This window comes from Calonectris borealis, chromosome 4, assembly GCF_964195595.1.
Source record: "Calonectris borealis chromosome 4, bCalBor7.hap1.2, whole genome shotgun sequence".
In the NCBI taxonomy this organism is placed as follows: Eukaryota; Metazoa; Chordata; class Aves; order Procellariiformes; family Procellariidae; genus Calonectris; species Calonectris borealis.
This window is the reverse complement of record NC_134315.1, coordinates 84,439,547-84,462,040: the sequence shown is the minus strand read 5'-3', so window position 1 is coordinate 84,462,040 and position 22,494 is coordinate 84,439,547. Positions and strand designations below refer to the sequence as shown.

Genomic DNA, 22,494 nt, shown 5'->3' with positions numbered 1-22,494 from the left:
GCTGCCCACAGCCCGGCTGCGGTGGGCTCAGGTGGGAGCGGCGTTCGCACTGGCTGTCGGCGGAGAGCCGGCGTTGCCCTGTGCTGTGGCTGTAACCCCCTGGGGTGCTGCAGGAGCGCTGGCCGTGCACCCACAGGCTGCTCAGGATCTCAGGTTGTGGAGTAGCCCAGTCGCTACTGAAATTTGCCAGGAGGTTTGGAAATCGCGTGGTTTGAATCCAGTAGCTAAAGTTCTTCCTTTCCAGACAAAGTTGGCAAAGGGAGGAGGCGGCGGCTGTGGCCTAGAAACTGGGATGTGCGGTAACTCTAATTGGGTTATTTTGAAATGCCATCAAATTTGAAACATTTTCTCAAACCTTTTCCTGCAGTGTTGTGAGTTTATCAAGGATGGAGACAGGCATAGTTCTCTTTGGTGGTTCTTAAATATTAAGTTTTAAACATCATTAGCACCAGTGTGCCTCACACTGCCTTCCTGCCTCAACAGAGTGCTTTCAAAGCAGAATGTTAGGCTGCCTTTTTCTAATTGCATCGTGAATTTCTGTTTGAAATCCGAGATTATGGGCAGGTTTATAATCCTTGCTTGTCGGCAGAGGTTCCCTTCATCTCCGTCCTTTCTCCTCCGAGCCAAGACTTACTGCTAAGCTGTTAGGTTTCCAGCAGAAGGAAACTGAAATGTTTTGTTTAGGCATACTGTAGATGTTCTGAAATAAGGAGAGTATCTGAAAAAATATTAAAACCCAGTGGAAGCCATCATGCAGGGAGTGGCTACAGATTGTAACCTAACTAAAATCATCTGCAGCATTGGTGCATGGAAGTGCTGTTCCTGTTTGCTTCTCCCTCATGACTAACAGAAGTCCGAAGTACAAGTTATTCTGGGACGGTGTTATTAACGTCACATCAGGCTGTGACTAATAAATTTCCTCTGTGTATTACGTCTTTTAAGAAGCAACTTCTAAGCAACCCAGTATTCTGACAAAGTTTTACTCCCGGAAAATGATGTGTTAATCATGAACAAACCTGTACAAAGATGCAGTGGGCAACACGGATCCAGGGTGTTACCCTGCCACTTAGCGCCTGGGTTTTACCGTGATAGAGGTGTTTAAAAATTACTCTTATCATTCTGGTCTTTTATTCTAGGGAGCAGCTCAGTTCACTTCTGAAAACTTATAACTCCTACTATTCTGATCAAGAAAATCTGCAACTGTCACATAATCAGGTAAGGATCCATGTAAAAACAATACAAAAAGCACTATGTAATAGTAGGAAAAGCACTAATGGGCGCTTTTGTTTAATGTGGCTGGAATGAACAGTGTAGGACTGTTCTGTGTTCCTATATTAGATACACATCACTAATAAAAACACCACAGCAAGTGCTAGAGTCAAATGCTGTGAGCAGAAGAGAGCAGAAATAGCTATGTTCAGACTAGTGGGAGTTTCAGATTTTTAACAGTGTGATCTCCTTGCCATCCCATTCCTTAGCGTGTCACAGGAAAACATTCTTGGGGTTGATCTCTCAAGTCTTACGTGGTTAGCTGGGAGAGAGTAGTACTGCAAATATTTCTGTGGGGTGCAGTTCCCCCCGCTCCTTCAGCTTGAACCCACAGTGTGTAACAGGAGGACTGCTGTCACTCAGGGCAAGGAGAGACTACCAGCCTCTCCTCAAATGTGAACCTTTATTACAGAGAAGATGCTCCTAAGCGTAGCCCCAGGAATGCATCCTCTGTGGAGACCGTAAGGGCCTGTGGAGCAGAAGGGCAGATGAAGGCATCAGTGGTGTCCCTCATACCACGAAGTCCCTGGTTTAGAGATCTGAACTTCCTTCTCCTTCACAAGCTGCGTTTCTGTTGCTTTGCTGATAGGAAGACCCAAAAGGACATGAAAGCAATTCTTGGCAAAAATGGTCTGAAAATGAGCAGTCCTCACTTCTCTGTCCCAGCTCATTCTGCAGTGACAGAGTTCTGTATCAGCAAGAATGGGGACCAATAACATGTTTTGGACTGATGCGGTGCCCTGCGTCAACAAGGACGATTTCATTAACTGCTTCTTTCTCCTTTACCGGCGGTTGTGCTTCCCCTTTATCACCTTCTTCGAACCCTGGTTTCTGAAAAGCTAGTCAGGCGAGTAGAACAAGTGGGATTTGACTTGTAGTTGTATGGAATTACGGCCATGTTGGTTGGAAAACCTCATGGTCCAAGTCAGACTAATGCTGACTAGGTCAGCTGCAGCTTTAGCTACCTGTTTTGGAAATATCTTAAGTATGGAGATTACACAGCCTCTCTAAGCGACCTTTTCCAGGGCTGTGTCGGCCTCAGCGATTTCATCATATGCTTGTTACTTTGAGGGGAAATCGATTATTATTGCTTGGTTATTGTGCAGCACTCCTCATTCCTTTTTTTTTCTCCCCAGCGAGAAGGAAGCAAACCATTTCTTGAAGGAATCTTGTCAATATTTTGGGGAGTCCGACATCCTATCCGATTAAAAATTCAGGATGAGAAGCAGATACCCTCTTTTGTAACCCTGAAGTCAACAGAGAACGTGGCTTTGTTCCCTAGTAAAAGGTAATGTGTTAACTTCCGTAAGATGGAGGCAGGCTAGTCTTTCAAGACAGCTCATGTAGGTGGCTTCAATGAATATGGCTGGTTGTGTATCCCAGATTCCCCAAAGGCTGTGCTGGTCGCTTGCACAGCAGTACTCTGTTACTGGTCTTGCCTTTCAACAGCTTCTGCTGGGCAGAAAGATGCATCTTTGTAGCATCTTGGTCTGGCTTTCAGCTTAGGAACAGTGGGGAAGGCGGAGGAGGCTGCTCTTGTCTATACTGACTATTCCCATGCAAGTACTGGGAAATTCATGTATATAAAAATTTACAAAAAAACCCCAACCCGCATGTCTGTATGTACACCTAAAAATGTTGGTAGCCCTTGAAAGACCTCGTGGCGGTGCACGTTCTACCGAACGGAGCAAAAAGCTGGTAGGTTAGTGCTAAGTGATTGTCTATCGCAGGTTACCTTCCCAGGTACTTGAGGTGTGACACCATTGCTTCTCAGGGCAAACTTCAAGCCAGGGAATGGACACTGGCTTTGTCTGTGCAAAATCTAAGGTTAAAACCCCTTAGAAATACACACAGATCGGCTGCTCCTTCAGGCTGCTGCCTATGACATTGCACATCTGAGTGCATTGTGCTGATCTGACTCCTGCTAGATTTGCCATACCTTTCAAAACTCATGTAGGTTCTTAGAGTATTTCTTCTTTCTGTTTTGAACGCTCCTTCCCAAGCCTTGGCTGGTGAATTTTGAGTTGTATCTGATGAGCTGAAGCTGAGTAATGTGTAATACGGAGCCTGAGCCAATGTTTACCCTGAATGACCCCCTGATAAATTCTGTATTTCAGAGCTCGTTTTCCTAATTATCCATTGGCTTAGATTGCATGTGTTAGATATTTGAATTGTGGATTTAATTCTACCATCACTGCAGCTGTGGAGTTCCAGTCAAGTCGGGGGCAGTCTTTCTCCCTGTCTCTTGCTGTTGAAATTAAGGGATGTAACCTGACAGGAGTAACCAGCGAAGAACTCGAGTCTGAGGAAATCTGGTTCTCTTGGTTTACCTTGACCAGGTCTGCTGGTACGGGGTGCATGTAGGATAGGGTCTGGTCTGGCAGTTCAAGTTACGCTTTGCCTTTTACTTCTTCAAAAACTTATGACTGGTGGAGATCTGCATCTTAAAGTAAATATTAATGCATGATCACAGAACTGTGAAGCTGCCCTGACATGCTTTAAGGTATGCAGAGCAGTTTGACTGTTTGATCTTAAATGAACTTTTTAAATGTCTGGAACACAACTGAGGTCGTCGTTTGGCATGTTCATTGGAGTTAGTTGAGTGCTGTTTTGAATATACATAGGAAATGAATTTTAAGTATTTTTCTACAAATTGGTTTATTCTCAGTCAGAGCAGTAACTGGCCAAAGACTTTCCGCTAGAGAGTTTAGGCAATGAATTATGGAAATACTGGCATAAAGGAAGTTGGGTTTTAAAACAGGCTGGATTGAATTCCCTGCTCTGGTACAGAACCGGTTTGGATAGCACGAGGGGCTACTATGGTAATTTAATCCTTCATGTCCCCGTCTGTGTAACAGACACGATGTGTCCTGTGACTATTTAAACTGTTTAAACTATCAAAGTATGTGTGTGTTTTGTGTGTGCCTGCCTGGTATCCTATATGTGATTAATCCAGCGCATTGCTATAAAATAGATGAAGTAGTACTGCAAATGGTTTAAGGGACATCACGGTCGATGTTTAACAGGCTCTAAATAGTGTTGTGTTACGTTTGGGATCCCTAATCATACCATATTTTACTAACTAATTTTATTATGACATAAACTAAAATTACTGGCTTCGTATGCTACATTCAAGTCTGTAGTCGTGTTCTGTGAAGTTGTGAACGGGGATAGCAATGTATCATGTGAAGCCGGGCTACGGCATAAATTGAAATCACCGAGTTAATGAGGAGTAATCAACTATAAATATATGTTTGGTATTTCAGGGGGATGACACGCTGGGGAGAATTTGATGATCTACATCATATTAGCGGGGAGACATTGAAATCTACTGAAGAAAATCCAAACCTTGAGAAAAGTTAGTGTCGGTGCTCTTACGTTCACTAAAAATTCTGTGTTCTGTGACTGTGCAAAAATCATCTGATGCATTAGGCCTTCCCTACCAGTAAAGGGAAAACTTTTTCTGTCTCCGTTGAACATATATTACGTGCTAGTGAAACACTGACACGTGACTGGCTAGTGAAAACATTGCTGTGCAGATAACTTTGCGAACAGCTAGTGCTAGCAGGCTGTGCTTTTACCAAAGAAATAATTCCCAAGAAGTGAACAAAATGGCAAACTGTGGCCACTGCAGACCGCCTATTGCTCTGCGTTGTATGCCTGTGCCTTGCTCCTCTCCCGCTCCCCCCACCCACCCAAAACATAATTAAAAAGAAAAAAAGAAATCCCTTCGTCAAGAACCTTCTTCCTGTGGGGGTGCTGGCAAGGAGGGTATAGCAGCTGTACAAAATGCTGATGCGGTTTCATCTTGTCCAGGTTATTCGTGTTATGAAAGCCGCACTCTGAAGTCCACGAGCGAGCAGGAACACGATTGTGCTACCCTGCCCAGGGCCGTCAGCAATGCGGCGGCTGTGCGGAAGAGGGCCAAGTTGCCCACAATAGCGAGGACAGAAGTGGAAACTCACAGGTTTTCAATTAATGGCCACTTCTACAACTATGAGGTACGAATGTTCATGCTTGTCTTTAATCACCTGAGGTTAGGTACTGGGGCAGATGAAAATGCCCAGCGAGCTTCTGGACCTCCCCTGCACCCCCTTAGCCGAGAGGGGCACTCCCCACTGGCCCCGCGGCGTGGCCCGGCCGGCGTCCCTGGGCCTTGGGCTCAACCCTGGGGTCTGTTTTCGGGGACTGTTCCAGAAGGTGCGTTTCAGGTGTGCACGGCCACTGCACGGTGGGGGTCCACAGCGGTCCTACGTACCAGGGCCGCTTTCCGCCCGCCCTTTGCTCGATGGCAGCAGTGGCAGCGTACCTGACAGCTTGCTTTGTACCAGAGCTGTGCTGGTTTGTAGCCTTTTGAGTCCCAGCCATTGAGTACAGCAGTCCTCATACTCATGCTCTTTTGCTGTTCTTTTTGTTCCTAGACGTCAGTTTTTACTCCAGCTTTTGGATCAGAAACCAAAATAAGAATAAACAGCCAGATGAGAACAAGACAAGTAATAGAACAATTGCTTCGAAAGTTTAAGGTAACTCTGCGTGTTTGCAGAAGCAAGTGCAGCCGTGTTCTAGAAATGTTCTCAGGTGTGTCACACCAGTGCTGTGTGAAAGGCAGGAAATAACTGGGAGGGGATAGTGCATAGAATAGAGGGCAGAAAGAAACCACGCGGGCCTTTTTTAGGGAATGGGTTGGTTTTATTTTACATATGTTTCACGGCTCTTTGAGTCTGCAAGAGGCGCATTGGGTGTATAGTGTGCAGTGAAGGAAGAACTACGGAACCGCTTCTCCATAAACTCACGCACGGGAGGGGAAAATGCTGCCGCACTTTACGCGTTTCCCAGCACGGAGGAAGGATGTTTGTTTGATGCACATGGCCGTGCTTCCCTCTAGTGACGGGCACTGGTAATTGTATTTTGCTTAAAAAGAAAGGGAATTCTCGTTAGGCCGAGTGGCTGGGATGTGTGTTCTGTTAGATCCAGGCACACAAGAAGCTCCAGGAGGTCAGAGTTCAAACTAGTGCCATACTGTCAGAGTTGAAGATCAGTGCCATACTGTCTGAAATTACTTTTTTTCCCTTGGAGTTTCTTTGGTACCATCTTCCATTAATATGGTTATACCTGGTCAGAAGTATATTTACCGTTGGTGTTGTATGTTTCTCCGATATCTTAATTCTATGTAGCTTCTTAGTGTACAGTCTTTGATAATTCTCCCTTCAACTTGTCTAGAGACTTTGCTACTGCAGAATTACTTCATACAGTTAGTAAGACTTGGTAGTGTAATACTAAAAGGAGAAGTTGACTTCTATGAGAAATAGCATAATAAGGAATGGAATAACAAAACAGGTTGTAAAGTTGTAGAGACTAAGTTGAAAAACAGGTGTTCAAAAGGACTGCTATTTTCTGAATGTGGTTGTGCAGGCAAGGGGATAGGAAGAGGTCGTACTCCTGGCAAATACGCCAGTCCTCTGAAAAGAAGGTTTTGTGAAGTAGTTAAGGATGCTACAAGACTGTAAAGATCTGGTCTTGTCTAAGAGGGTATGTTACTGATTTGGGCAATATGGTCATGTAAGCCATTTTGAGGTAGTGGGGTACAGGGACGATGAACATGGCAGCATAGCTTTCTATCTTATCCAGATCAAGTACTGTTTAACTTGTCCACAGACAGGATCCCGGTCTCAGACTTGGATTTAAATATCTGCGTTGAGAAGCACAGAGAATATCTGCTGGCAGTGAAATGCTAGGGAAGTGTGTCAGTCAGTCTGAATAGACCTTTTTGTTTGTGTTTAACAGATAGAAAACAGCCCACATGAATTTGCACTTTACATTATCCATGCGTCCGGAGGTAAGTGTGGACCGCTTAACTTGGGGTGGCAGCATTAATCACGGGCGTCTGTCTTAGTTCAGGCAGTGTGGGATCAGTGTGGCATTTTGGCTTTTCTGGAGACCCCTTAGAGATGTGTGGACCTCTGATGGAGAGGAAAACCTGAGTAATTGTGTGCTGGGTGCTTTCAGCGTGCTGCCACTATGCTTGGTTCAGGTAAGCAGGCCTTCGTTTTTCCTGTATTTAAGGGCCGTGTTTAAGATGCTCTTCTGCTCTAACTTTTGTTCTGCACGGCCCCACTGCAACCGTGGAGTGCCAGGGTCCCGCTGGTAGTGTTACGGGATATTTTAATTGACATTTTTGGATGGTAGTCCTGGATTCCAGATGCCTAGTTGAAGTGCTCATTTTTCAGTGGGAAAATGTTTACTTCCACAACACAGTCCGCTCTCTTCCTTCAGGAAAAAGGAAATTTTATCGTTATTAAAAGGAATACTTGAAAGAATGGTAGCGAGAACTGATGGGCATATACTTCAAATGTCTAAGTATGAAGTTGAAATGATGTTTGAAAGTTATGAAGTAGGTTTCATTTTAGGGAGTCATGGCCAAGCCGATGGGCTTGGGATCGGTGTCTTAAATGTGTACTTGGCTACCTAAATTGCAACTCCTTTGTGTTGCATCTTTCTTTCAAAATGCAATTTCTTTCAAAATGCAAAGTGTAAGTTAGGTGCCACATCCTCCTGCAAATATGTCGTAGAGACTTGTTAGGTATCTAATAATTGCACATCAGTCAAATACAGGATCTTTGTCAAGAAAAAAGACTACCAATGGCATGAGGTATCTAGAGGCACTGTTGCATGTTCTGTGCATCACACCATTTCTTTTTAATTGCAGAAAAGAAGCAGCTGAGGAGTGGAGACGTTCCCTTACTGCACAGACTCTTGCAGGGGCCCTCGGAGAAGATTGCCAAGTTTTTCCTCATGGACAGGGATGTGGAAGAGATTAGCAGTGATGTACGTTTATCATCAATTCTAATAGTTCATGGTATTCTTCCCAGTTAGCGTACTCGCTAATGGGCATTTCTTGTTACCATCTTGATAGGTTGCTCAGTATATTCCATTTCACCTTCCCTTTTTGGAGTCAATTCTGCACAGAATAAATGAAGAAGAAAAACAGGAGATTCAACAGACAATTGCAAGGTAAGTAGAAGTAAAATGAGTGGGGTCACTTTGAGACAGGAGCATTTTTACAGTCCTGGGTTGGCTCAAGAGGTGAATGCAGTTACGTAGCAGAGTGCAGTTAGAACACTGTGCTGTAACTACTTCAGTGAAACTTGGTGGGATTTATGATTCTCTCTATAACAGATGAGCTGTGGCTGTTACCGATTCCAGAATGAATACTGACTACATACACATGGGGGGATCTTGGCAGAAAATGAGGACCCGCAGCGTTACTTCTGTTTACTTTTTGTCTTGTGAGCCTTAGACTGGTTCCTCAGTCTCTATTTGCTGCTGTGTATTTCCTTGGAAAGTGTAAATGCAGGAGATATTGTGGTACTATTTAGGTAGCACAGTATTTAAGCTAGATTAGTGCCAAATTCTTCATGTCCCTGTGAAACTTCACTTCTGATAAATGGCATGAGTTCTTCTGACAGGAGCTCAGAATGCACAACAGGTAGAAGTTAGTAACGCACTGGTATTCCTGAACATACATGAGTCCTGAGGTCAAAAGCAATGAGAGTCTATATCAGCTGTGGATCTGTTATGAAATGACCATCTGATAATCTCTTTGAATCTAAGCGGCCAGGAAATGTAAAGAAAAAACCACGTAGCCATTGCCATTACAACACTTTTCAGCCATTCAACTAGCACGTTAGAATTTGGGTTCAAGTGGTGCAGGATTCGCTGTTACTTAACTGCATTCTCTCTCTCTTCATCTCAGGTACCTAAAAGAGAAGCGTATGATATGCCAGCACCTTCATAGTCGAACCGTTAAAAAAACAGAGACTACTGTTTGATGTGAATGGCCTATTGCGAATACCCCACGCACCGCCTTTGCCAAAGGAAAGTCAGTATGTTTGCTTGAATGTGCCATGACTGCAGAGCACTTAAAGCACGAGGGTGTACAAAGCGCTCCAGTTTCTCTTGATAATTATGCAACCGAAACTGAACCCACTCCTCCACAGCTCTGGAATACAAGTTGGGAACCACCTAGGAAGCTGCACTAGATGCCCCAAAGGACAGATGCTGAATCTAGCTTGAAACTTAAGATAGCGAAAAAAACCCTGCGAAAAGCACAAGGCTTTAAAACCTATTAATTTACAAACGATTACCAGAAGTCTAGCATATAAGAAAATTATTGCAATAACCAATGTGTTAACCGTACAGAAAATATTGAAATTAAGTATATGGTTTTCCTTCTACTAGGGAAATGTTGAATTATATTAGGAGGAAGCTTTTCGGTAGAGATGAGTGGCAAAAGGTATTTATGTACCTAAGATTGAAGTTAAGCTTTTCACTTAAGTTAAAAAAAAAAAAAAAACAAAACAAAAAACAAACCCAAAACTGTGCAAGAGAGACCTGAAATGCCACTGGTTTCAGATTAGTAGATGCCTAACTTGCTTAAGCTTTGAGCTACAGCTAGAAAAATAGAAATGGAAACCTTGCCACTTAATAGCTAGTCAGCTTTTAAATGTAAGAGGGAATTTATCTCTGAAATAGCTCCTGAACTGCAAAGTAAGAACTCTCACTAGATACTGGTGCAAATGTTTGATGGGGTCCTGGAAGGCACCTCAGCATTTTTGTTGTTCTTGTGAAACAAATGATTCCTTGTTACTTCTTAGGTTTTATATTTGAAGACGGAAGTGAAAAGTGTTCAGTGAGAGAGGCTGAACATCTCAGCCGCGATAGGGTTGGGTTGGCGTCCTTCCCACAGATGCAGTTTTGGGACAGTCTGGCCCCAGCGCAGCGTACAGTAGCCAGCTGTCGGGTCCTGCCTCGTTGACTTGTGCTGAATATTACAGTCAAATGGTAGAGATGTAAATAAAATCACATTTGTGCACAATTAATTGCCCTCCTGTATTAGTTTGTGGTTTTTTACATGGTATCTGTGTTTTGCCTCAGCTACCTTCGGCTTATGCAGATAACAAGGCAAACACTGTGAGAGAGAGGGAATCAACGTGCAGACAACGTTGCCTAGAAATCACGTGGAATAAATCAAATGTGGCAAACTTGAAAGTGCCCGAGATGATGTTTCTTGGATGGTAATTTAAAAATGAGAAGTCAGCGTGCTAATGGAAGCTATTGTGGTTGGGGCAAGGGGTTTATTTTATGTACAGTCTATTATAATCCTGCCCAGGAAAACAATTGTGGGCAAGGGAGCACAGAGGGGAGAAATAAAAATACTACAGCAGTCAAGACGCATGGTATTAAATAACAGTCGCCTTCGAGGTGCAAATATAAGTTCCTTGAAGCAACAGAAGTATGCACGCAAGCGTCACTGAAACTTCCCCAGGGACCCATTCAAATACAGGTTAGCCAAGTTTTAGGAAGTATGAAACTCACCCTAAAACATCACAGGTTCTACTTGCGAGGTAAGGTGAAATTTCAGTGGAGTCTGAAGTGGACCGCAGTCAAGTTCTTCCCCAAACCCCAGCAGAAGCTGCAGTGTCAGCCAGGTCGCGGGTGGAGTTTTTTGTTCCTCTGAAGCCAGGCACGTTTCAAGCACCAGCTGGCTATATTGAGGCGCTGTGGAAATGGTGCTAGAGTCAGAATTGGAACAGACCTCTTTGTCTGGATTTCTGGCTTTGTTCTGCTCACGTTACTATAAGGAACAGATCAGAGCCCATTTGCAAAGCAATATTCAGATAGCTCAAATTCACGGGCAGGGAAATGAGCTCGTCTGCACTCATTAGAAAATGGCAAGTGCTACAGAGATCTCTGCCTGCACTGCGGCACCTGTTTCGCATTTGAACCAGGAAACAGTATTTAAGTATTTTTATGCAGAATAGGCTATTTCGGTTACATGTTCCATTTAATAAATGCTTGAGTGGTTGTATGAAGGTACAGTATGAAAATACTGGAATATGAAATACTCGTAATTCCTTGGTCTGAGATGAAAAGATAAATCAGTGCACAGACCATGTGGAAAAGAGAGAAAGTGTTTTCAGGCAGGTTCTCCAATCCTCTGTGTATGTACACGATTCCTAAATTGAGCCATTTTTGCCACCGTCGGATATTAAATACTTGAATCCTTTTTATTTCGCTTATCCTGCTGAATTGGGACTAAAAGATGCTGGAAAATAACTATGGAACATAGCACAGATGATCTGGAGTCTGCTGGGTTTTAAGGGCTACTGAAATAAAGCTGTGACTTTGCCGTGGTGTTACTTCTTCTAACAGTGAACACTGTGCTTGTTAAAATGAATCGTTTCTGACAAATACAGACGAGAACAGGGGAAGAATTTATTCCAAAGCATTATTGGATATTCAAGGTAACACAGCGATGAAAAACAGAGGGGACAGAGGAAACGGGGGCTGTTTTTGAATTTGGACCCTAAGCCGTTAATCGTAAAGACAGCATTTAGAGCGTATATCTTGCCTGAATTTCTACTACCAAGCTACCCCATGAGAAAAATCCAAAGTCATCACTGGATTTCAAAAAACAGCAGAAAACCCAAACCACCCTCCAAAGTCCAGAAGGCTGATCTTCATCAGAACATAAAATTTTAAGGAAACACAGTGCTAAGAGAAGCTCAAGATTGCCATCTAGTCGTTGTTTGGGTTATTGATAACATCGCTGACGCTTAGGTAAAGCCTGTTAAATACTTGTGTCTCTCTCACAGCTCCCCACCTTTCCCAGACGGTTGATCCTGGCGCTTTGTTCCCTTTACCAGGTATTGACTGGCTGCTTTTTGTACCGGTGTATGAAGGCTTCCAAGTTCCTGCATCCTTTATTATTAAACCAGGCAACCCCTATCTATTTAGCTTTCCTTATGTGTTCTTTCGTGTTTTCTGCATCATTGACTGTTACCGTTGTTCTCTTTTCAGGGAAACGCTTTCTAGAAGTGAGGTACCCAAGATTTGTCCTAATGCTCCAGCAAAGTCCTTACCAGAGGTGAGGAAAATGAAACCATGACAGGTGTATTACGTAGCTTGTTCTTCCGTTTTATCTGTTGTTCTGCTTATACCCCTGGTACGCAAGCACGATGTTAGACTGCAATTAGCAGCAAACCGTTGGTGACTCTTAGTCACCTTGTGATTTACTATAGCTGCGTAGTTATCCATATAACTCCCTAATGAGTAGTTTTGCTGTACTGAAACGGTGCAGCTGCTTAATCATACCTACGTCCTGTGTTAAATTAGTCCTCGTAGAACATACCTGGTTTTTTCTAGGCTATTTCTCTAATTTGCCAAGACGATTTTGACATCTAAAATGTTCCTAAGGGATTTGCAACAGCGCGTCTCCATCTTGCTGTCAGCCACAAATCTAATGAATGGTTTTTCTTCTCATTATTTATATCCTTAATGAAAATATTGCCTCTCAGTATATACAGGATAGATTCTGCTGGAACTCAGTTTGGTGGACCCCTTCAATCTGACTCTGATGGTAGTACTTTAAGCTGGGTTTGGATTTGATGAGACGTTTGTTTGGGCACTGTTTCTGTATCTTGCAGATACTTTGAAATGCTCCGAGGATAACTACTGCTAGGTACATCCACCGAAAGTATCTGACACCTGGGTATCTCTTTCTTCGAGCCAAGGGTTTCCAGAAAAAAAATTTCTTTCTTTTAGTACTGTTTTTGACATGCGATTTTTAACATGCCTTCTAATTTCTTTTAATGTAAAAAGAAAGTAAAAACCTAAAAGCTGTTTTTGTGTCAAACCCCCTGGAGCGTAAATTTGGCAGCCTACTGGTGCTTTCTCTAAACATTTGTCTGCTGACCAGGTGTTTCAGCAGTTCACGTTCTGTCCTTGCCATGACATTTTGCTCGTTTTTCTTCTTTCTCACCCTCTTCGGGATGCCCAAGATAATCTTTTTCTTTGCCTAAAGACAACTTCACAACTCCCCTAGAGCAGCCCGTATTTGTGAGTGCATGCATTGTATTTCAAGGACAGTGCTATAAAAATGCAAAAATAATTACTTGGCGATTGAAAAATAATTTAGAAGTGGTTACAGGCAGATTTTCTTAACTTGATCTCATTTGCATTTATGCTTCGAAAGCTTAAGTTTTAACAGGTCTGTCTTTATTTTGGTGTCTGTGACTATTTGATATAAGTAAAATAAAATTCCATAGCGTAAGATGGTGGCCACATTCTAAACTCTGAATTTCCATCCATTTAACTTATTCTTTCGGTGGATTTCTTTAAGGTGATGGACCCTCTCTCTGGACTTAAGCTGGCCTTAAGTTACTTGTTTTACTTTAAATTTTACATTTCCTTGATCATTTTGAATCAAAGTGATAGGAGCCAGAGCTGAAGTTTGCGTACAGGTTTCTCCCCCATCTGAATAAAACGGATAAACAGGTTTAATTTTCAGGTAAGCTGAGGTCTGTGAGCAGACCAGGTTGACAGTTCCACAGCTCGGCAGATTCCATGCGGAATTTAGATGTTTTGTTCTGAGGCACCTCTTTCACCTTGTTCACAGCGGCAGACGGGACAGTGGCAGAACTGTAGCTGGTGTAAACAGTCGTGACTTCATTAGCTTTGTGAGTAAAGAGCCGCAAGGTCATTTTCTCCACTATGACAAATTGTATGTTCCTGTTTATACTTCATGACCATTTAGAAAAGATACGCTCACTGTTAAGTTGGTGTGACTTCCTGTCAATCATCAAGCATCTTCCAATATGCTATCCACGCTTTTTATGCTGACAACATTTTTTCACTTGTAATTATAAGTTCTGGACCCTGAAAAAAAAGCAAAATATCTATGAGCAGTAGAGTCGGGAAGATGATGTACCTGTGCACAAGTTAAATGAGTTTGGCAGCAGTAGGTCACGTTTTATAATCTTGGCAAGTTGTGTACAAACGCTGTATATGCAGAGTGCATATACATATATTACTATGTTTAATGTACGTTTTGCTTCGGCTCAGGTTGCCTTAGAAGATTTGGTATTTGTCAGAAAAATACTGAATAAAGTTCTGTTAGGAAGAGTTAGTAGAATGCTGCTTTGCGGATAATGCTGTTTGGATGTATTCAGAGGTGGAAATTTCTTATTAATAAAAGAGAGAATTTTCTGCATTTTATCATTTGAAGCAAAGCAAGGCAAAGACTTAGGAAAAGAGAGAGCAAGGCTCAAGGGTCGTGGATGGTTTGTTGAAGCTCAGTTAAGGAATATATTGAAAAGAGAGAGATGAGAAGTAGGCAAAAGCAGATTTACTGGAGGGTAAAGAGAAGCCAAAGCAGCTCTGCAGTATGGAGTTCAGCGAGCTAAAATAACATAGGAGAGACAAGAGGAAAACGGAGGTAGGGAGAATAAACAGGGAAAACGCTTTGACCTAAAATTTGAAGATACCTCTCCTCTCCCTATTGTAGAGGAACTTTTCAAGAGAAATTCAGTTAGGAACTGTAAGCCAGGGAAAGACCTTCGCCCATATCCTTCAGCACCGCAAGTCCCAGTGACTCCCCGAAGCAGCAGCTGTGGCTGAGCTCTGTATCTGCAAACTGCTGCACGTAGGCACAAGACTAGTGAGATAAGTTCTCTAGCGTTCATTCAACTGGTACACATATCTACTTGTGCAGGCAGTAAAGTTTCTCTTTGGAAACGTAACTGTGGGAATTCTGGCTAGGCGGGCTTTGGCTTTGCTGCTTAATGGAGACGTTTCCAGTCTTGCATACATTCCATGTTTCTGTTTTGATTCAGAATGCATGGGTGAAAACAGAAGCGATACCTCTCTCGCAAAACACGCCTCACGGTTTTCTTCTTTGCAGCACTGTTCCCTCATGGCAGTGAAGGCGGCCGTGACGGAGGTCAGCTGTTGCTGCGTGATCTGGGGCTTGTATTTGATGAGGTTGACGAGCATTCTGCAAGAAAAGCAAAGCAAGCCCTGTGAAGCTGGGAGGTAAGCACACGGCTTACGAAGCATTTCTCAGACGCTAGTCCTGCAAAGTCCCTGATTTTTTACTGCCCGCTTCCTTTCTACGGCTTTTTCTTACTTATTCACCACCCAGATAGGTATTCGCAGCAGGGAGCAAAGACGCGCCCCGTTCCCCTGTGAAATAAAATATCAACGCTCATTTTTGAGTTGCTCCACCATGAATATCCACGAAAAAACCGTGCAGATGGCTTCTGTGTTGCGCACCACTCCAGAGGGTCCAGGACAGTATGGGTTCACCCCAGCACAAGTTAAGGACCAAAGAGGTTTTTTCTTCCTTGCAGTGACAGTGGAGTGGGGGGGAGCATGCAACTTTTCTCTGACCGCGGCAACCAAAGACCAGAGCTTTTCAGAGACTGTAGCAGTGCATGGGATAAGGAAAAATGCGTGGGCTTTCCCGTTCTGGGAAATGAGCCCTAATTAAGCCGTAAAGGTCATGCAGGACTTTAGGCCGTAGCTTCCTCGTTCTTTTGGTATCTTTTTATGCAGTGCCTTGTGCAGTCCCCATAAAGGACGGTGGGAGGGCATGTTTATCAGACCTGACTTTGGACACCTACTGCTTCCGCTCTGGTGGTGTATATACCAGTGCGGCTACCCACCTCTGAAAGTGACTTTCTTCTAACCTAAGGCGGGTAAATATAGGTTGAACCGGATAGCAGAAGAAACCGCGACTAGCGTGAGAGAAGACAAAAGGAGCTTGGAAGAGGGGTTGAGGGGTGTATGGCTGCTACTCCATGGCGTATTGCAGAAGAAGGAGGCCAGACAGAGTGGACAAGGGAAAGGTGAGCATTGCCAGGATAATAAGAAACACAGGGGTAAGAGAGTCAAGCAGGCGCGTCTTACTCCTGCTTCTTGTGCTGCAACTTTTCCTCTTCAGTTGTACACAAGTCTTCATGGAAAGTGAACAGACCAGGAGTCAATGATAAGGGCACATAATTCTCATCAATTTCGAGTTTCCCCATGCATGGCCTCCTGAGAGCATAGGAGCTACTACAGCAGTGGCAAACTCCTGCGTTGATAGGATCAGTCAGGTGTCTTCTGCAGATTTCTCCAAGCACGAGATCCAACTTTACCAAGAGAGGTGAAAAAAACAATGTAACGTTATTTTTTCATTTTCAAAAATCCCTGAAATACATGCTGCTCTTAGTAAACTTAAAAAAAAATCACTGAGAATTTAAATGAAACCTTGTTTGTAAGTGAGACAACAGTTTATATTTCTACTGAATGCTGACTTCTGTCAGTGCAAAAATGGCTCAGACTTTTCAGAATAAATATGTATGTGCGGTTTTAGGGCCTGTCCTTTGCGCGTGGAAGTGATGCGATTTCTTCATAAAACACTTGCATTTCACTTGTTATCATCAGCAGGGTTTCTGTGGCTGTGTTCGGCTGTTCTTGTAAAGGTGATGGTGTGCAAATGGGTGGCTGGAGGACAGGCTGAAGCTTTTTGAGTGCTTGGGTTTACGGGCCTGGAGAACTCTTACGGAAGAGCTGTACAAAATTGATCCTTTCCGTGGAGCGCTACAGCTTCGGGCGTCTAGAAAGGATGAACTCAGACAAGAGATCATTAGCTTCAGAGGGAACAGGGTCGGATTGTCTGCACTGCGTAACTGCTAACTGCCTAGCACTACCCTGACAGTTCCCTGATCCTCCTGTAGGAGGAGGATGAATTGATTAATCAATTAATTATTTCAAGCATTAATTTCAATGATGCTGAGTTACGCTGACTTCAGGCATGTATCTGGAAGTACATCTTCAGACCCGTTCAATAGCTCAGTGAGCGTTTTTCTCATTGACCTTTACTCCCAAGCTCTCGGAACCTGCTGGCAGCAGAATTTGCGGCAGAGTTTCAGGAAGAAGTAGGACCAAGATGCGAAAGAAAAAAACTCACGTTTTCCTCGGCACAAGGCAGTAGCTTGTCCTGGCTTAACTGGCAGCATTTGGAGCCGATCGTGGTCATTTGCTTGGTGAATTTTATCAGCTCTGCTGATGTCAGCTGAGGCATCTTCTTGGTGAAGCTCATGAGAAGCCTGAAATGATAATTTCTTTGATATTGGTGTTTTTGTTCCACCGGGCAGCAGTGAGCAAGCCTCTGCCTTCGCATGTGCAAAGCTCCAGCCAAACCCCACAGAACACTCGTTAGTACAAGGGCAGGACTAAGCCTGGTGTTGATAAACTCAGGTAGGCGAGTGTAAGCGTGCTCTGTCTGTTTGAGCGCTCTCCTTTTTCTGACCAGTCTCTTAGCAGGCTAAACAAATAAAATTAACGATAACATTGCCCGTTTTATGTTGGTGGCCCCCCTTACCAGATGGTACATAGGTTTTTCCCGTGTTATTCATTTCCCTGGGAGTGCAGGGAGCTTGTCTAGGAGCAAAATAGGACTCGGGTGACTTCTTGGCAGACTAGATGAGGGCAGAAGATAAGCTCAAAAAAGTTCACTTGTTTTTTCTTGTAGAAAAACTGTGCTTATTAACCATCATGGCCAGGAAAACCTTAACAACTGATACAAGAGGCAGAAGCAGCCCACCAGGTTTGTTTGGAAACCTCTAGTTCCAAGGGTATTTTAAAGATCCAACATGCTCGGGAGAGCAAAAAGCCCAATATATCTCCCCAGAGCAGGCTAGCTGAAGCCTAACTTTGAGTACGCAAGCAGTTGAGAGGTTTCATTGAAATTGCTTACATACTTTAAGTGAGGCATGTGCTCATTAACATTGCAAATGAGGGCCAGAGTTCCTCCAGGAGGCTTGTGCCTGCATGTTGCATTTAAGCATAGCATATGGCTCAGCTAGTCCGGTTTTGCTCCGTCTACTGTAGATGGATTTTGGTTACAATTGTTAATGTTTACATCTGCTGCAGGAGCTGGATAGAGCCAAGTCTTTTGCAAAAGACAGCGCCTATCTTCCAGCCAAATTTATGACTCTTAAGTTAAGTTACAGCCCACAGCTCAAAATGCAGCTATAAAGCAAGAACATCGTAGGAAACATGGACGGGAGATTGATCAAGTTGTCCCTTGACTGCTTCATGGGTTAAGGAGAGAACTCATGAGAGGCCAGAACATCACAGAAAAGATAAAAAAGAAATCCTAGAAGCCGTTAGTATATTGGTCCAAATATTCAAGTGGTGTCTTTTAGTCTAGCTTTTTTGACATGCGTGGCTTTACTCCAGCCTGAGTTGTGCCCAGCTGGTACAGGAGTAACGTAAGCATATAAAAAACTAATACTCGTTTTGGAAATAGTAATCTCCTTTCTCCTTGTAAATGTCACAGCTTGTCTTCATGACGTTTTCAGTTTCATAAATATGTTTCTTCAGTTCTTCCTCCTGAAAAAAAAAAATTAATTTGAGGAGTCATTGTATCAGAGGGAATGCAGAATGCCCTATTGCCTCATGATAAGGCCTGGATATATACAGCTACCTCTCACCAGATATATACCACCCGTTTTTAATTCCATTAGAAAGTCCTCATCTGTCTGAAACCTCTACAAACTGCCTGAATGTGATAAATGTCCACCTTAAATCACCTTGAAATATTTAATTTTGTATCACCGATGGAAGGCTAGGTCAGAGACACAGGGTGGCTCCTAACTTCAGACGTGTACAACGCCGCTGCCTTTATCTGAGACAATAACCGTAACCGCCTTTTACGTTTGCAAGAGGGCAATTGGCACGGCTCGGGAGCCCAAAAGAGAGCAGGGCTCACGGAAGCGTTGGCTCCATCCCTTTCCCCGGCGTCTTTGTCTATCCCTGTTAAATGCTTTGCAATTGAAGATTGCGAAGGCTCTGTTGGTTCTTTTTCCATATGGGAATCGGTCGGGCCTTGTAATATTTGCTGGGTTTGTTACAGGAGCTGTGGGTTCTCGCTCTAGACCTGGAGCGGGGATCTTCGCTACTTAGCCAGCACCAGTCATGTGGTCACAGGCTTGAATCCATCGGTATGCTGGGTGAAGCACAAGAGCACCCACCCCTCTGCTGCGGCAGCCGTCTGCAGCACCGGTTTTGCAGCACTCGTTCAGGAGGTCCTCGTATCCTTTACCAATTCTTAAAAGCATTTGAGCAGAAAATTCAGGGTGTCTCCTGGAATATTCATACAGAAACCTGCGAGATGCGGAGTATCAGGAATTAGAGATAAGCCAAAACAACTGCCCTGGAGGGGTCAGGGATGGTAAGGACAGCAGGGGTGCTTTCGGGATGGTTTTGTCTGACGTCGGGTGGAACGGGGAGAATTTCACAGCATCTCAGCCCTGGACTGAACGGGAACATAACATGCCTGACTGAGCACCGCATTGCCCGAGCAAGTCCTGTGCATGTAACAGTCCCAGCGCAGTGTTAGCTTAGGTCAGGCATAGCTTAGAGCTTTGTGAGGCTTGGCGTTTTGCTCTTTCTTTAATCCTATCTAAATGGTAATGAAATAATTTCCAGTAACAGACCCGTTTCTCAGCAGACGCTGAAAAGATTGGCTCTGCTGAAGCAGTCACCCCGCACAGCAGTTGTGCCCAATCCATTAGCTGCACTTTTCGTAAATGGAAGTCATGTACGTTATTTGAATTGAATTCTCTGTCTTTGGGACTCCATGCTGTTTCTGTTGCAGCCTGTGGCATTCTTGCCAAGTTTACTAGGGGTGGGATCGGGGCTTCATTGCACAAAGGAACACGGCTACAACAGAAACGGACCAATCTTGCTTGAAACAAGAGATGAGTCTGACTTAAATGAGTATTTTTGAATTCCCACTTAAGAGCAGATCAAAGCTGTATTTTGGGCCTGAGCTCAGAACTGACAGTACCTAAATTGCACACGAGTTTCTTCAGTTTTGTCTCTGAGATAACCATTGTGCCCTGTTCGGCCTTTGTTCCTATTCCATACCTTCTAGGGTTGAGTGGTGTTTTACTAACATCAACTTGCACAGTACTCCATGCCTACATGCTCACAGAGGAGATAAATTTGAGACTGATGAGCTGGGCTTTAAAGGCCAAATTGTCACCTTTCAACCCAAGTATTGAAACAGCAAAATTGAAGAGTAGAATGCGACCCACGTTACCTGGCTAAGTGTGTATCTTTTTCCTCGGCAAAACGTTCACATATTCCTTTGTCTTCTATGAACTCCCTGACGTGGGGGGACAAGTCTGCAGGTTTGTCATCGTTTTCTGCATTAACTATGCATTCACTTCTTTGTAACAGAGGCTTTTCACAGCACTTCTTAATTTTACTTGATAGGATGTCTTGGTTGGTGCAGACATAGTGTAGAATCTCTTCCTGTAAAGCAAAAAAAGAGAAGGAAGAACATTTTACCTTTAGTCTCTTTTTTTTTTTTTCCTGGATCAGTGTTTTTATCTCCATTTTACAGGCAGAGAAGGTGACTGCCAAAGAGAAGAGGTGGCTGGCCAAAGCTGAGCAACAGACATCTGGCAGAACAAGGAAGAAGACTGAAGTCCTGTTGACCTATTCGCTGCAGTCCCCTGCTTGCTGTTTGATAGGTGCTTCTAGGTAGCCACCTAAACCGAGAAGTTAGCTGTCTCGCTGGACGCCACAGACAAGCAGCGAGGTAAATGGATTTGGTATGTTAGAAGAAGGTAGGGAACGGAGGACGGGCAGACGCGGTGTTTTGCCTGGAGCTGCACAGAAAATACATGGCACGGCTAGGAGCTGCAACCAAATCTGCTAAAACAGTGTTAGGTCATTTTAGTCACAAAGCGATCTTTCTGCTCTGGTTGATGACTTCACACCAGGAAAAGTCAAATGGGAAAATCAACCAGGTTTTGAGACTGAAGAGTTAAACTCCAGTTTTGGAGAGCAATCAGTATAGCACAGGAGGAAAAAAACAATGTGAAAACAAACAAAAAAATGCATTCCATTTCTGCAACTATATAAATATTAAATGAGTTTTACCCTGTCGTGCATACAGTCCAGCATATCTCCACGACAGCAGTCCTTGTGCATGTTAGCAATATCCATCACAAGTTTGCTAACAGTAACAAAATCAGCTTTAGGGAATTTTTGGCTTATCTGAGCAAGTTTCCTACAACAAAGAAAAAAAGTTATTGTTTATATTCACAGTGTAGGATGTGATAGCTATCATCACTTCTCTGTGGTGGGGGTATCCCAACTGCTCAGGCCCGGTCTCCCCCTGCTCCCACTGAAGGTAACAAATAAATGTCCCTTGAAGGGAATAGCTGAGATGTTCAGAGTTATCTAAGGATCTGAGGTGAATTTCAGTGTGAGACGGTGGAAAGAAATGTGGCAGGTGAGCATGGAATTACAGGAGCAACTTGGTGTCAAAAATGGTTAAGAGAGATGAGTTGTATTTAGCTCACAATCACTCTAACTTTCATCACAGAGAGATGGATTCGTTTCAAACTTTGGGTTTAGATTTTGAAAGCGAATGGCAGTTTGTAAGGAAACGGTGACTGCACAAATCGGTATTCCTAACCTATATTCCTTGTTAAATGCTACTAGTGACCTGCACACAAAAAGGACATGGCTGGTATTTGGGGTCACGGTACTGCGTGCAGGTATGGAGCAACGTCCACGCTTTATTTCAAAATAATGATAAACATGGGGAAGACTCACAGCGCCTTTAACGTCCTTTCTCCAAACTTCTTCAAGATTCCACAAGTGTGTTCCTGCCTCAGGCCATCTTCTTCTACGGGCTTCACCACCTTTGGTGCCTGGTAGAAAGAAGACGCAGACCATGGAAGTGGAAGAAAAGCAAAGACAACGCTTTACGCTAAAACTACTGCGGCCACAGTTTTTTAAACAGGGATTTTTTATTAGCGAGAGAAAATTGCTGTCCAAGCTGCAATAGGAACTAACTGTTGTGTTTGCGATTTACTCACCAGCATTTATTAAGTAAGTGTTCTGTGAAAAGAAACCAGAACCCTTTTAGACAATAGTTCAGTGGTTTTAGCGTGGGGGAAGAAACCGTCATCTGGGAGCTACGTGACTGGCTTTGCATTGCTATGAGCTCATGTTAAGCTGTGCCATCGCTTGCAGCCCAGCCAAGCTGCGCGGAAGGCATATTCAGCCATTCAGCAAGGGCAGGTTGCCTATGCTTATTTTGCACCGTTACAGGTGGTTTGCTCTGGATTTCTGACGCTGGTTACGTGTGGGGCATGTCCCTGCAGTGCAAATGCTCGGCTGAGCAGGAGATGTGGCATGGGGCTACCAACAGGAAGAAAAATCAGACTTCTGCACTAGGCATAGCACCACGTCCCCTCTCGGCATCCTTACGACAGGCCCGGTGCAGGTAGCAGAGTCGGGGTGGGCAACCATGCTATCGCAGGGCGTCGGGACTGCCTTGGGCTCCTTGGGAAGCTACATCTGCCCAACACC

The 22,494-nt window shown here is 43.8% G+C and overlaps 2 protein-coding genes and 1 long non-coding RNA gene across 9 annotated transcripts in view; 2 read left to right on the top strand and 1 right to left on the bottom strand.

Moving 5' to 3' along the window:
• RASSF6 (Ras association domain family member 6) overlaps window positions 1-10,144 on the top strand; it is a 28,163-nt gene extending 18,019 nt beyond the window's left edge. For all 4 annotated transcript variants that reach the window (XM_075150425.1, XM_075150424.1, XM_075150426.1 and 1 more), the window contains 9 exons: window positions 1,137-1,215; window positions 2,406-2,557; window positions 4,536-4,627; window positions 5,086-5,270; window positions 5,691-5,792; window positions 7,054-7,105; window positions 7,976-8,094; window positions 8,183-8,280; window positions 9,023-10,144. In XM_075150425.1, the coding sequence (XP_075006526.1) occupies window positions 1,137-1,215; window positions 2,406-2,557; window positions 4,536-4,627; window positions 5,086-5,270; window positions 5,691-5,792; window positions 7,054-7,105; window positions 7,976-8,094; window positions 8,183-8,280; window positions 9,023-9,098 (955 nt within the window). In that variant the 3' untranslated portion in view covers window positions 9,099-10,144. The remainder of the gene's footprint in view (window positions 1-1,136; window positions 1,216-2,405; window positions 2,558-4,535; window positions 4,628-5,085; window positions 5,271-5,690; window positions 5,793-7,053; window positions 7,106-7,975; window positions 8,095-8,182; window positions 8,281-9,022) is intronic.
• A 689-nt stretch (window positions 10,145-10,833) lies between these two features.
• The window catches only part of LOC142082320 (alpha-fetoprotein-like), a 30,758-nt gene continuing 19,097 nt past the window's right edge, over window positions 10,834-22,494 (bottom strand). For 2 of the 3 annotated variants that reach the window (XM_075150421.1, XM_075150422.1), the window contains 8 exons: window positions 21,733-21,830; window positions 21,052-21,181; window positions 20,204-20,418; window positions 19,131-19,263; window positions 18,392-18,489; window positions 17,063-17,201; window positions 16,018-16,241; window positions 14,515-15,103 (listed from right to left, as the gene is read on the bottom strand). In XM_075150421.1, the coding sequence (XP_075006522.1) occupies window positions 14,782-15,103; window positions 16,018-16,241; window positions 17,063-17,201; window positions 18,392-18,489; window positions 19,131-19,263; window positions 20,204-20,418; window positions 21,052-21,181; window positions 21,733-21,830 (1,359 nt within the window). In that variant the 3' untranslated portion in view covers window positions 14,515-14,781. Of the gene's footprint in view, window positions 13,987-14,514; window positions 15,104-16,017; window positions 16,242-17,062; window positions 17,202-18,391; window positions 18,490-19,130; window positions 19,264-20,203; window positions 20,419-21,051; window positions 21,182-21,732; window positions 21,831-22,494 lie in introns of those variants that run through there. The other variant, XM_075150423.1, reaches the window with a different exon arrangement.
• On the top strand, window positions 15,063-21,054 carry LOC142082323 (uncharacterized). Of its 2 annotated transcripts, XR_012673664.1 has the most exons (6): window positions 15,063-15,141; window positions 15,803-15,956; window positions 17,250-17,352; window positions 17,627-17,701; window positions 19,013-20,294; window positions 20,510-21,054. It is a non-coding gene; the product is annotated as an uncharacterized LOC142082323 (long non-coding RNA). The 2 variants fall into 2 exon arrangements; XR_012673665.1 differs by lacking the exons at window positions 15,063-15,141; window positions 15,803-15,956 and having other exon boundaries at window positions 17,195-17,309.